This window comes from Erithacus rubecula, assembly GCF_903797595.1.
Source record: "Erithacus rubecula genome assembly, chromosome: 6".
Lineage (NCBI taxonomy): Eukaryota > Metazoa > Chordata > Aves > Passeriformes > Muscicapidae > Erithacus > Erithacus rubecula.
The window spans coordinates 5179182-5192395 of NC_136688.1; the positions used below are offsets into that span (position 1 = coordinate 5179182).

The window sequence follows — 13214 nt, forward strand, 5'->3', positions numbered from 1 at the left end:
CTCTGCCTCCTTTTTTTGGCCATGCACCTCTGGCATCGGTGGGTTTTCCCAGCAAAGCACGAAGCGCCCATTCGCCTTCCGCGGCCCGGCGGAGGCGCGGCCCGGGCCCGCCCGTGATCCCGCCCCGGGCCCGCCCCTTCCTGCCCGGCCCGCGGGCGGCGGGAAGCGCCGGGAGCCGCCGGCCCCATGCCATGGAGCCCCAGCTGTTCGCCTGGGTGAGTGGGCCTGGGCACGGCACGGCTTGGCACGGCACGGGGGGAGGGAGGGAGGGAGGGAGGGCGGCGGGGCCCTGCTCGCCCTGCCGGGATGCTGCGGCCGCCGTGCCCCCGCCCCGCAGGGAAACAACAGCGCGGCTTGTCGCGGTGGGCGCAGAGCCGGGAAGGGGCATCCCAGCCCCGTGTGCTCCGCGGGGCCCGGGCTGCAGTGCTAGCCCCTCGCGTCCCTTCTGCTGCTCATCGCGGCTTGCCTGGGGTTGAAGGCTTGGAAATTGATTGCGAGTTACAGGCAGAAACGGGAGGTCGTGACCCATCTTTGGGAAGGAATTGCGCTCGCTGGGTAGTACCGTGCTGTAAGGCGGGTGTTAGCAGCAGTGGCTGACAGACAGTAGCTTGGTGTGCCTGTGCAGCTCCGCTGCCGACATCTCGCCCACCTGTGGGCTCGGGGCTGGGGTGCTGTGAGCAGTGCCGCTGTTTCTGTAGGTACAGAATGTTTATCGCTGAATGCAGCCTTTTAGCATTCACCAGGTGCTGCCTCTTTCGGCGGGGTGGAGGATAAATTGAGAGCAGATGGGTGCACAGGTGAGGTATTTGTTGGGGATCACCAGTTGGGATCATTGTGGGTGTGAAGCCTCCCTCTGCCCACTGTGTGGGATAGGCAAGGTTGTGGTATCCCCTTTTTTCATGAATGAAGCTTGAACTGTTGGACACGGAGCTGAAATTGACGATGAAATTCCCTGACTTGTTACCATGTTGATAATTGCTGCTTTCCATGGTGTGTTCAGTAGCTATAGTTTTGTACCTATAAATATAAACTACCTATAATTGGTGTATTTTCACTGGACCTCTTTAATTTAAAATAGTTAATGAAGCAAAAATGTTTCTGATTTACTTGTTTAGGTTCTAAAAAAAAGTCTTTCTGTTCTCATTTTGGAGGTAGCCTGCAAGAAAGCAGCAGCATGAATAAGGCCTTAGTGATAAGTGGGAAACATTGCCATTAAAATTCAACATGTGGTAATCATCTTGGTAGAAAGATTTACCTCCTTATTAGCTGTTGGTCCACAGTTGAAGTTTTTACAGGTTGTATTTCAGAGTGATTTTTGAAATAGTGGGGCTGCACAGACACCCTTAATGGCAGCAAAGTTAGGACAGTCTTGGTCTGTAATCCTGGGAATCTTCTATTCATATCAGGGGATTTTTAGGAGCACATTATCCAGTGACATATCCCAAATATGCTTGTTTGTCCTTGGGAGCATATGTATGCTTCTTTTGTGAGCTTTCAAAAAAATGTGTTATTTTTCTGTGTGCATTTGAAGGGTGCAAACAGCTATGGGCAACTTGGTCTTGGTCATAAAGAGGATGTGCTGGTTCCTGAGGCCCTGAAAGATGTTTCCTGCAAATGTCAAGACATTACAAGCATTGCTGGAGGAGGGGGACATTCTGCAGTTACCACTGGTAAAAACACTGCTCTTGCACGGGGTGTTTGACTTTTAATGACTTTCTTTTCTGTTTCCCTGTTGGTTGAGTGCTGCCACCTCTCTGTGGCTGCTGTTTCCAAGCAAGTACAATCCTTAGCTGCAAAACAGCTTCCTCTCCTCCCAGTTAACTCAATATTTGGGGAAATTAGGGAAATTCCAATTGCTCATATATTGTGTGTGTGAGGACTGTTTCCTCAGCTGTTTCTTTCATACAGAGAAGCCAGATTTTCTGTATTGAGGATTGGGGGTGGGAAGGAGGAGTCAGAGGTTATTCAATTTTAAGAAGTGTTAGGCTAAGGAGCAGGACATAACATCTGGCCCTTGAAAGGTTGTGCTGTATGCCACAGCTAATTATGCTGAAGAAGGAATGCAGACAGATGTGAACATGATTAAAAAAGCATCTTAGTGTGAGAGGTGCATGTCTCACCATATGGATTGTCTCCCTTGACAGACCCAGCTCTCCACAGCTGCAGTTATTCAGAGATATTTCTGATGCATCAGAAACAATTGTTTCTGTTAACTTTTCCTTGATTGCTGTGCCTGAAGTGACACACAATCACTGTCCTTGTTTGTCACAGGATCTCACAGATGTAGTTTTCTCTTTTTAGTCTGTGAAGTGGAAGGCAATTTGTTTTGTTTTGTTTTTTTTCTTTTCTTCCAGGTACAGGACAACTCTTTGTATGTGGCCACAACAAAGATGGGCAGCTGGGATTGAATCACACAGAGGATGTGCTGCATTTTACTTTGTGCACTGCCCTGTCTGGCTTTTGTGTGAAACAAGTTGCATGTGGCTGGGATTTTACAATCATATTAGTAGGTAAATCTTTTTCTCTAACAGCTGATCAGAGGGATGGAGCACCTCTCCTGTGAGGAAAGGCTGAGAGAGTTGGGGCTGTTCAGCTTGGAGGAGGTCCTAACCCTGGACAAATTCTCTTAACCTTATATGGGATTTGGTTTAGCAATGAATTCAGGATTTAACCATTCTCTGAAACATGACATACATGAAAGATGGCTTCCACTTTATAGCAAATGCTACTGATGATCACATTCAAACATTCTCTAAGAGTAATGGATTCAGAACTTGTTTGCAGCTCATTATCAAGTACCCAATTGTGCCATCCATAATCAATCTTAGTAGTACTTGAGTAGTCTCATCCACATGAGAAATCCCTCTGACATCAGTGGAGCTGAATGAATAGTAAGGTACCACTTACTTTGATTAAAAATGTCATACCTGATGCCATGGTTTTCTGTATTTTGCACATCAGATACAGGTTTAGCAAAGGAACTACCACCCCTGTAATTATGCTGCCTTGTATTGTTTGGTGCATGTGGCCACAAAGCAGCACAGCCCCAGCATAAAATAAAGGCTGCACCTGCCCTGGGACATCTGTGATAGGAGTGACCTTAAAGCAGCCACAGGAAAGCTGCAGAGGAACTTTTTACAAGGGCTTGTAGTGATAGGACAAAGGGTGAAGGCTTTAAACTGACAAGGGACAGGTTTATTTTAGTTATTAGGAAGAATCTCTTTCCTGGGAGGGAGGTGAGGCACTGGCACAGGTTTCCTGAGAAGCTGTGCATGCCCCATCCCTGGCAGTGTTCAAGGCCAGGTTGAATGGGGCTCTGAGCTACATGGTCTAGTGGGAGGTGTCCCTGCCCATGGCACAGGGATGGAACTGGGTGATCCTTAGGTCCCTCTCAACCCAACCTGTTCTGTGATTCTATGTGCTGGCACTCACAGGTTTGAAGCTATTTGCCTTGGAAGTAAATCACTCTCTGTTCCTTGTGTCCCAGTGAGCCTGAGACCTTTAGTGGACATGGTGTGTAAGACCAGGAGCCTTTGGCCTTGGGGGCTTTGTAATGGGACATGTCAGGTCATTTCTTGAGCTGTTTGGTTGTGTTATTGTGCTTGTTATAATGTTACACTGCTATTGCTCAGGCATTTGCTAATCCTGCTTTAACACTTCGTGGTTTTATTTTATTTTATTTTTTCAGGATCTGGCCTAGTGCTGTCCTGTGGGTCAAACTCTTTTGGACAACTGGGACTTCCTCACATTTCAAGCTCATGCTTGATTCCACAAAAGATTGAGGTAAAGATTTAGAAGGTGGTGTGCTTTATATTGCTTCCAGCAGCCTACAGAGGTCATCTGACCTCAATGGGCTGTAAGCCAGACTCTTCCACTAATTTTTTATAGTGCTTATCTGCTACAGATAAGCTTGCAAAGTAAAGGCCCAGAGGTGAATTGAAAGGCTAAGGCTGCTTTTCTTGCTATATGAAGTTTCTCACTTCTAACAGAAAGTTGAATCTTTCACTTCTCAGGCAAGAAATTATTTAGCATCATGATTCATGCCAGATATTCCTTTGTTGGAGAAGGAGGGCAGCCAATCCCTTAGGTGACCTCTAGTGAGCAGGAGTTAGTTCACTGAAGTTTCTGTGCCCTTGATGTTTCCAGAGAGCATCCACTGCAGTATGAAGCCTTAAAATTTGGTAGTATTGACAGTGCTGATGTGAATCTCTCTCATGCCCTCACCAAACAAATTTTCATTTCCTCAATTAATTCTGTGAGGTATTTACTCTTTTGGTTGGTATCCTTTAAATTCTTGGGCTTGATGCCACCTGTTTTAAATGTACCTGCTGTTTTTCCCCCAAGGATAGATATCCAGAGGGTTTTCATAACCCTATGAGGGCAAGACGGAATGGGAGGTAACAGAAGGGGGAATCTTCCACATGATTGCTGAGATCTGTTGCTGTGGAAGGAAAGATTTAGGTTTTTCTCCAGTGGAAAACAAAATTTCATCAGTACCTTGGCAAGACTGAACAGTTTAATGCACCATAGGCAGTACTATCACCAGTATTTACTGTGGAGATTTTGGTGTAAATCTTGAGGATCACTGATTTAAAATTAAGAAATAAACATGTATGTGTCACCAAAGTTTCTTCTTCCATGTGAGTATTTTGACTGTGGTTTTTTTATTTATTGTCACAGCACTGTGCATCCAGTTGCTTTGTTGATTTATTTTTTATTTCTTGAAGATGTTCCCACCAAAATGTTGATATACACTGGGACATGCAGGCTGGAATTGAGAGCACTATATTTGTAGTGTTCCACTTCTCTTGGGCCTTTTTTTTTTTTTTTTAAGAGGCACTAAATACAAAAAGCAACCTAATTATAATTTTCTGTTATTTACATAGTCTCTCAAAGAGAAGGTGGTGAATGTTGCTGCAGGTCTGAGACATGCCCTTGCTGCTACAGGTAAGTATGTCAGAATTTTAACATCTTTTCTGTAACAAATGAAATGGGATTTTAATGGCTTGGAGGAAGAGAGGGAGGAAAAGAGGATGAAATTTATCTAATCTACTATTTATTTTAAATATCACAGGGAAAATATACCTTAAAGTCATGGACTGTAAGATTTTGGGACAAATTAATATGAATACTGAACATTCTAGAGCCATCTTTCTGGAAAATCATGGGGAAAAGCTTTTTCAATAATTCAGAGTGATGGTTTATTAAAAAGTTAATTTGCTGATGGATGGAAAACATACTGATTTTTTCTTATTCTGAAACAAAACATAAAAGGAGGTTTTTCAGGAAAAAGGGTTCCTGATCAATGAAAGTAATTTAGGATTTGAACTCATTATAGTATGCAAAATAACTTAAGAGACTTCAAAATGGAGCTGCACATATACAGTGGCTTTTTAAATGATCTAATTGAAATTGACACCTGTAAAATCACAAGAATGAAACAGAATATTTCTCCTGCTGTTATTAGGACTTTGAGGTGGTTCATGGTGTAACACTAGAAATCAAACCCTTCCTTTTGGCATGGTTGTGTGAAAACTGAGGAAAAGCAAACTCTATCTGCTCTTGTATTTGGTTTAGTTTTGCACGGACTTTAGTATGGATTCCAGGTAGTGGAGCTGAAGGTGCTTGGAAGAATGATGAGATTTCTGGTGCTTGTATGAATAGTGGGAATTGAAATATCCCTGTGCTGCACTGCACAAACAAATTGGCATCAAGGGAGGGAAGAGGAAGTGCAAGAGCTTGATATCCATTCCTGGGGTACTGCAACCACGAGATTTCTGTTACTGAGTCTCCAATAGCTTCCCACCTTCTTAGTTTTCTTACCTGTCTACTGGGACTTCAGCTGTTTGTTGCTTGTTGACTTCACCAGGGTTATCTGAATGTTTTTGGACATAAAGATCTTTTAAAGTTACACTTTTGAAGTGTAATTTGAATCGGTGAAAATGACTTGAATGAGTGACTGTTCATGAACATGGGAAGTGGTTTTTGTTGGTGGTTGATGTGCTTTAATCTCTTTTATTTGTGTTTACTCTGAAAAGACAGAGGTTTGGTGCTGCAGTGGGGAACTGGGATGGCATCTCGGGCAAAGCGTGCAAGCCAAGGAAAAGCTCTCCCTCAGTTCTTGACAGCAAAGGAGCCCTGTGAAGTGGCAGGTAATCCAGGACCCTGCTTCCCTTGTGTGGGTGGATAGAGCAGAAATATAATTTGTAGTGATACACATCTTGCTTTTTATAAAGCCACATGGTATTGTAAATACGAGTACCTGAATGATAGAATGGTCACAGAAAATGATGATCTGTGGGAAAGTGAGAGTCCTGCCATGTCTGTGGCCCAAAGGTAGAGCCTTTTGTTCTAAAAGTTATCACCATCCTGTTGCACTTGTTTGCATGTTTGTGTGTGAATTAATACCTGCTGTAGAAATTTGATGTGATTACATTTTTTTCTAGGCCTGGAAGATGTAAAGGTGAAGACAGTTGTTGCAGGCTCCTATCATTCAGTGTCCCTCACAGGTAGGACTTCAGGTACAGAGGTGAAAATCCTCATCTCACCCTTCAGAGGTTTCTGTGAACATTTTGAAATGTTGTCAGTTTTGGTAAAGCTGGTGAAATTTGATCTGGCCTAGTTAGTGCTGGTAATTGTCTTGTAACAGTTTTGCACTCTGAGAACTTTCTTTTTGTTTTAAGAGCTGGATTCATGTTTTGAGTTCTCTGAATTTTGTGTATTTTTCTTGGGGTCAGGTGTGACTTTAGCCCTTAATGTAATTCAGGGTCTGGGCTCTTAATGGCCAGAAACCCTGAAATTATTTGTACATCTCTGGAGCTGCAGCAGGATGCCCTTTTGGGTGACTGGTTACTGCTGGAACCAGTGCAACACTTTGCTCATGGAGAAGAGGGCATTGTCCCAGGACAGGCAGCAGAAGCAGTGTGAGCTGATGCCTCTGTCTGGGGCAGTGCAGAGTGTGGGAAGGCCTGGAGCTGTCTGAGGTGTCTTGGGCTCTGCTGTGACAGTGTGCAGATCTGTGGTGTAAGAGCACAAAGCTTATTTGAAGAGTTGGAAGTTGCTTTAATTGGTTAGGCACTTCTATAATATCTGCCATTTGTTCTTTGATCCTTAGGCAGTGCTCCCATGCTGGAGTACTGAGTATCCACTAATGAAAGTCTAATAAAGATTTCTTTTTATTTTGGCAGACTGGGAGAAGGGGAAACAGAAAAGCTTTCATGCTGTAATCTTACAGTTTTGAAGTGTGTAAAATATATTGAACCTTATGAAGACAAGTCTTTGCCAAACTTCACAGGAACAAGTTCTTAGCAAATCTGCAGCCATCTGGTACCTCTGTCATCATTAAAGGAGCACTGGAGTATTTGCTTATCCAGATCTACAGAGATTTAGTTGTATGGGGAGATGTTCCAAGATGTAAATTATATTGAATTCAGAGATGCAAAGTGTATGCAAGATTAGTGAAGACAAACTGTAAGAACAAATAAAATCTACTTTAGATAATTGGCACTCTCTGTTTAGACAGTGAGCAGATTTTTCTTTCATGCTTTTGCTTTTTATTTAAGAGTGCAATCTATTTGGCAGCAGGGGGACCAAGTTTGACAAAGTAAGTGCCAAAGGATTTTATAATGTGATGCTGTTGCTGCCCTTCATCCTGCAAGATAGTTATTGCTTAAAATATTTTGTATTTTAAGGATGCTTGATATAATAAAGATATTACTGCAGGATATAATATTTAAATGGTGCTTATTTTCTAGGAATGCCTTGCACTGTGATGCTGTTTTCTTTGCCTCTGTTCCATGAGTCACCTGCTGGTGGGATATCAAGTACCTGCAGCCAGGCAGGTTTGGGACACAACTGTTGATGTGGGTTTTTACAAACATAAATGGGAAAAAAGAATGGTAGAGTCTACTGGTATCCAAATTGGCCTGAACCCTCCAGGGGTGAGAATATGGTTCTAAGTGTCTAAATTTTTTTCACTCAAGCTACTTAAGCATGTGACTTTTCTCAGGACAAAGCAAATACACCTCCTGTAAAGGGAGGTGACAGAGGCAGTGCATGTTAGTTTGGAACATGAATAGCCACAGTGTTTTTCTTTGTTGTGTTTCTGTTGTCTTTTTTGTTTTGTTTTGTTTTCCCTCCAGAAGGTGTGTGTACTTCATGCTGAGAATGAGTTTATCAATTTTATTGGAGAATTCCAATGTTTGAACAAAACAATTGCTTGAAAGGAAAATCTGCAGATGACTGTCAGTACTGGCTTTTCCCCCCACTCCCATTCCTTGCCAGTTTTTCACCAGCAGTAATGTAGTGGGATTTTCCTGGCTTATTCTTTGTGTTGCTGTTACCAAACTGAGGTTATTAAATATCCTGTAGCCTAAGTTCTACTCTTTTTTTTTCCCATTTTGCTCTGAAAGATTTGCTTCTGCCATGGTGGTTGTATTGAGTTCAGTGCTGACCTGAGACATCCTGATGCCTTGAGTGTTGCAGATGTGTGCTCCAAAAAGTTCCATGTTGGAACTTGGGTAGTTTCCAGTCTTCCTGGGCCCACAATAACATACCAGATCATGTGTGCAAGATTTATTTCTTAATTCATTAATTTCTTTATTTCTTCCAGCTTGTGCAGGCTGGCAAAGACTTCAGGGAGGTCTAAGAGCTCATGTGTTTTTAAAGTGTTTTTTGTGGACTTTTTTTTTTAACTGTGGAGGCCTAGGACCTGGGGGGAGTGGTTTTGTCCTGGAAAGATGGAACTAATGATGTGTCATGTCTGCAGAAGGATTCACCTGAGCAGTCACTGTGTCAGTGTCCATTGTTTGGTAGGCTGTCCAGCTTACATTGATATTAAGTACTGGGGGTGTACCTGTAACAAGATTTATCCCTGTGGTTGGAACCCTGGAGTGTGCATTTGAACAAATGCTTGTTTTAGAAAAGAGGTGTGGAAGGCAAGTGACCACTTACAGAAGTCTCTCAGGTGTTGTCTGGTGTCATTTTGAGGCACGATAGTATTTTAATTTTGCCTTGTGATGAGTTCTGCCTGCTTTAGTACTGTGTTCATAGCTGCATGTCTAATTCCTTTAGGAAGTGACTGTGCAAGGTGAGTCAAGGAGCACTGGACTGTCCCTGCTTTGGGGGATTTACTGAATTTGCTCAAGCTGAAGGAGGCAGAATTGGTATGAGCAGAGCTGGGAGTCTAGCTCTTGTAGAGAGGCTGGGAGACTGTAAAGCAGAGCAGAAGCAGCCAGCCAGGCTTTGAATTATTTGCTGCAGTCCAGAAAGTTATTTACTGGATGTAACCAAACCTTTGGAGTGGAAATAATAGCTGGTCTGCAAGGACAGGGTAGACAGAGAGGGACTGCTCAGTGAATGTCTCCAAGATACTTTGATTCTCTTTCACTCAGAGAAGTTGACTACTGTCGTTAGATTTTTAATAAAAATTAGTCTTTGTTATAAACATCTAGGGAGTTTGACCTGAAAGCTCTTGTTGCTTCAGGGAGTCTGTGTAGCCCTCAGAAAATAGGTTGTGTTGTTAAGGCCCTTGCAAATATTTCTGATATCCCAGTTACAATGGTAAAGAATTGTAGGAGAAAGCATACAGTGAGAACACAAATTGAATAAAATGTTCTTTCCTCAGTATCACTGAACTGAGACAGAGCCTGAATCTGTTGGTATTAGACCTATATGCCTTTAAACAGATTTTACTTCTCTGTCTGTTGCAGATGAAGGACACTTGTATGTCTGGGGCAGCAACAAACATGGGCAGCTGGTGAGCAGAGACATCTTTCTTGCTGAGCCCAAGAAGATTGACACTCAGTGTTTCTCACAGGAAAAGATTGGAGCAGTTTGGAGTGGCTGGACACATCTGGTGGCACAGACAGGTAGGATATTTACAAAACAGTAACATATGGCACCCAAACAGTAAATTGTAAGTTGTGTTTGGTGCAGGCAAGCAGTGTTCTTTCTCACTGATAGTGGCTGGACACACACTGTTGCAGTTTCACCCAAGTTCAGTTGTCTCTTGAAAAATGATGAGGCCAGAAATCCTTTGGCTGTTCTTTCAGTAGGGCATTAAGTGTGAAGAAAATAATATATTCAAAAGAAAATCAGTGAACTAAAATAAGCTGGCTTAAGTGTGTGTTTGTGGTCAAACCCAGAAAATATTTGGGAAAGACAGGTAAAAAGAGGCATCATCACACTTGAAGAGCATTCCCTGAAGATGAAAATGAAAGCAGATTTCATGTTGAAGTTGTACTTCCCTGGGAATCTTTGTGATGAGGACAGTGTGGAGGGCTGTAGGGTTAGATCCTTACCTGGGAGGATATGAGAGGAAGGTTATGCAACAGTGATATTCATGTGTAAAGGGATGGCTGATCTGATGAAGCTCATTTGAGTGTGAAACACAAAGGCAGGAGGGAAAGGTAGATGAGATGGAAAGACAAGACAGGCATCTGAAGCTGTTTTGTGGTGTTTGTGTTCTTTGCTTCTCCTCTTGCACAGTGTGTGGTGCCAGAGTTAAGGCTAACTAGAGGGTGGAAGTCTTCCATAGAGGAGAAGGAACAGCCAGAGCTGTCATGTGTGATGGGAAAAACAAATTGGTTGTTTTCTGTTTCATAGCATTCATTGTTTGACATCAAAGTATGTGAGAGAAGTGTGTAAAAAATCTGTATCAGCTGCTCTTTTAGTTGTTTATAAGAAATGCCTGAACTCTGATTTTTAGAGCATTCTATACTGAAAATTTCAAAGCTGCAATCAGTGCTATGAGCTGCTTGGAAACTTTTCAGATGGAGTAAAAGAATTTGTATCAAAATCTGTTGCTCTTGATTTAAGTGCTCGATGTTATCCTCACTGGAACAGAAATAGCAGAAAGAAACCATTAGTCAGGATAACCTGATTTTTAAGCAGGGAATCTTGACAACTTGTTTTGCTTTCCTTCACTATTTCTTAATAGAGCATACCCACTAAATAAAATTTCCACCGAGTTTTAGTAACTTCAATGTTTCAGTTACTTGATGCTTATCTGTGGGTATTATGGACATGGAATATTTCAGTAGGTGTTTTTGTACAACAAAAAGAAGTGTGTCAAGTGACTAGCAGGGGTGTTTTGCTGGTGAATATTTAAAAAGTATTTATATAAAAACAGTCTGACCTTCTGCATCTGCATTAGAAAACTGGCCAAGTGATGCAGTGGCACAAGTTATTGCTGAAACTATATTTTATGTATTTAGAACTTTAAATCTCTTTGAAGAGCAATAGACCTGAACCTAAATCATCTAGGATCAGATTCTGAATGGCCTTTGGCAGCCTCCAGACACCAGTCAGGATCCTGTGGGAATATCAAGGGTTGTTCAGCTACTAGATTTAATGTGAGCTAAAGCACTTAACTCTTTCTGGAAAATCATTTGCTGTATTAAACTTGCAGCTGAATAACTGAGAGATGCAGCCCACTTGAAAACTGTCCCCTACATGCAGTTTTTTCTACCAGTATTTTTACCAGTGTTTTTACGTCCTCTGAGCAAAGAAGAAAATAATGATTCAGTTTCCTGGTGCTGAAGTCATAAACCAGTGATTCCCAAACTATGGATCAGTAGTTTCTTCTGAGCATCCAGCCCCCAAGATATTTATACTTACTTATTTATAAATTACAGACATATAATGCTGTAATAGGCAAATTATGAAATATATACAATAGAACTTTTACAAAGGACAAGATAAACACTACTTAAACCAGTACTTTATTAGCATAAATAATTAAAACGTAATAAATTATTAATAAATTAAAATATTTATATGTGATTTTCATCCTGTCCTCCCGTGGATTGTCTTATGAATACCTAGGGCTGTGTGCACTTCACTTTAGAGATACTGATACAAACATTTCCTGTTTGCTTTACTCTAGGGAGTAAGTTAGTGGAAAGGAGGCAAAATAGAATGATTTTTGGACACAGAAAAATGGAAGGAAGGGATATTGTAGTGTGATGCTTCTCTGCTCATTGTGGATGATGAAAACATATTTTGGAAAGACATTGCAGTGTATAAGGATTTTTGCTGCATGAAATAATGAGTAAGTTTTTTCAAATTAATAATCTCACCATGATTTAAAATGTAGTAGTTTAAAGTTTGTTACTGTATCTGAAGTCTCATGTAGTGTTTTCCACAGAAGGTAGTTAAATTTTAAAAAGCTGTTACAAATACTTTGAGTTCTGTTTTGAACTTTTTTCCAGAACGTTATTCCTGGTCAGAGTAGTAATAATAAAGAACTTGTTATTGCAGCTGTCTTGACAGTAACTAAAACTCTTCACATTGGAAAGACACAGGATGGAACTGGGTGGATAAACACTGGGCACAATGCATAATAGATTCACAAATTCTGCCATTTCAAAATGACATTTTGATCTTTATCTGCCAGGTGAGCAGTGCTTGGTTGCAGAACTAACAGAAGAGTGAAAAGTAAATGAGAGAGTGGTGATTTTAAAAGCAACCATTTGGAGGAATAGTTGCCAGTTTCATGGTTGCAGTGGTTTGACAATTTTAAAGTGAGTCCAAGCAAGTTATCAAGTTTGTTATCAGAAAAAAGGAACACAGCATAAATATTTTTGTCTTCTGTCTTTCCTTCTTATGTAAGCTGGCCTGTTTTAAGACTTGCTTTGTTTTTCCTTCTTGCTGCTGGCAAAATTTGGTACTGTAACATAAAGCAAAATACCTAACTCATTTTAATTTCTTCCCTACTCTCTCTTTATAAGGGATTTTAATTGCACCTGAAATCACTTTAATACCTGCATTGCTTTCATATCTTATGTTCTGCCTCATTCAGCAAAGGTTTCCTGTAATTTCTTTTTAGAGTTTAATCAACTCTTTTTTCATTTGCAGTTGTTTATATCATAAAGCAGTTTGGATTCAATTAATTTCTGAGAAATTCATTCCTTGACTTAAAGGTGTTAAGGAATGTTTTCATGAGACATTGTGTTTTTAGTCCTTACCTTTAACTCATCCTCATCAGCTTCAATTCCTTACTCTTTTTATTACAGAGGTATCTTTTGGGGCTATTTCCACTGTACACACTCTTACTGTAAAATAACTCATTGAACCCTTTGAGACAGATGAGTGCTTTCTTTTCCTGCCTTGATTACTGCTTCCTACAGAGGAGGGAAGCACAGTTAGTTTTAATGGCATCACCAGTACCCTATCAAAATAAGTTACATTATTCTCATTGTAGAGGTGGTCCT

General features: G+C 41.3%; 1 protein-coding gene across 9 annotated transcripts in view; it reads left to right on the forward strand.

The window, feature by feature from the left end:
- The first annotated feature begins 105 nt into the window (after nt 1-105).
- Nucleotides 106-13214, forward strand: part of SERGEF (secretion regulating guanine nucleotide exchange factor) — a 137599-nt gene continuing 124490 nt past the window's right edge. For 6 of the 9 annotated variants that reach the window (XR_013774584.1, XM_079308444.1, XM_079308448.1 and 3 more), the window contains exons 1-8: nt 136-215; nt 1532-1670; nt 2355-2510; nt 3689-3783; nt 4887-4947; nt 6039-6152; nt 6447-6509; nt 9711-9869. Coding sequence is in view for 8 of the 9 variants with exons in the window: in XM_079308444.1 (XP_079164570.1) it covers nt 192-215; nt 1532-1670; nt 2355-2510; nt 3689-3783; nt 4887-4947; nt 6039-6152; nt 6447-6509; nt 9711-9869 (811 nt within the window). In the remaining variant the exon portion in view is untranslated. Of the gene's footprint in view, nt 216-1531; nt 1671-2354; nt 2511-3688; nt 3784-4886; nt 4948-6038; nt 6153-6446; nt 6510-9710; nt 9870-13214 lie in introns of all 9 variants that reach the window. The other 3 variants (XM_079308445.1, XM_079308447.1, XM_079308449.1) reach the window with 3 other exon arrangements.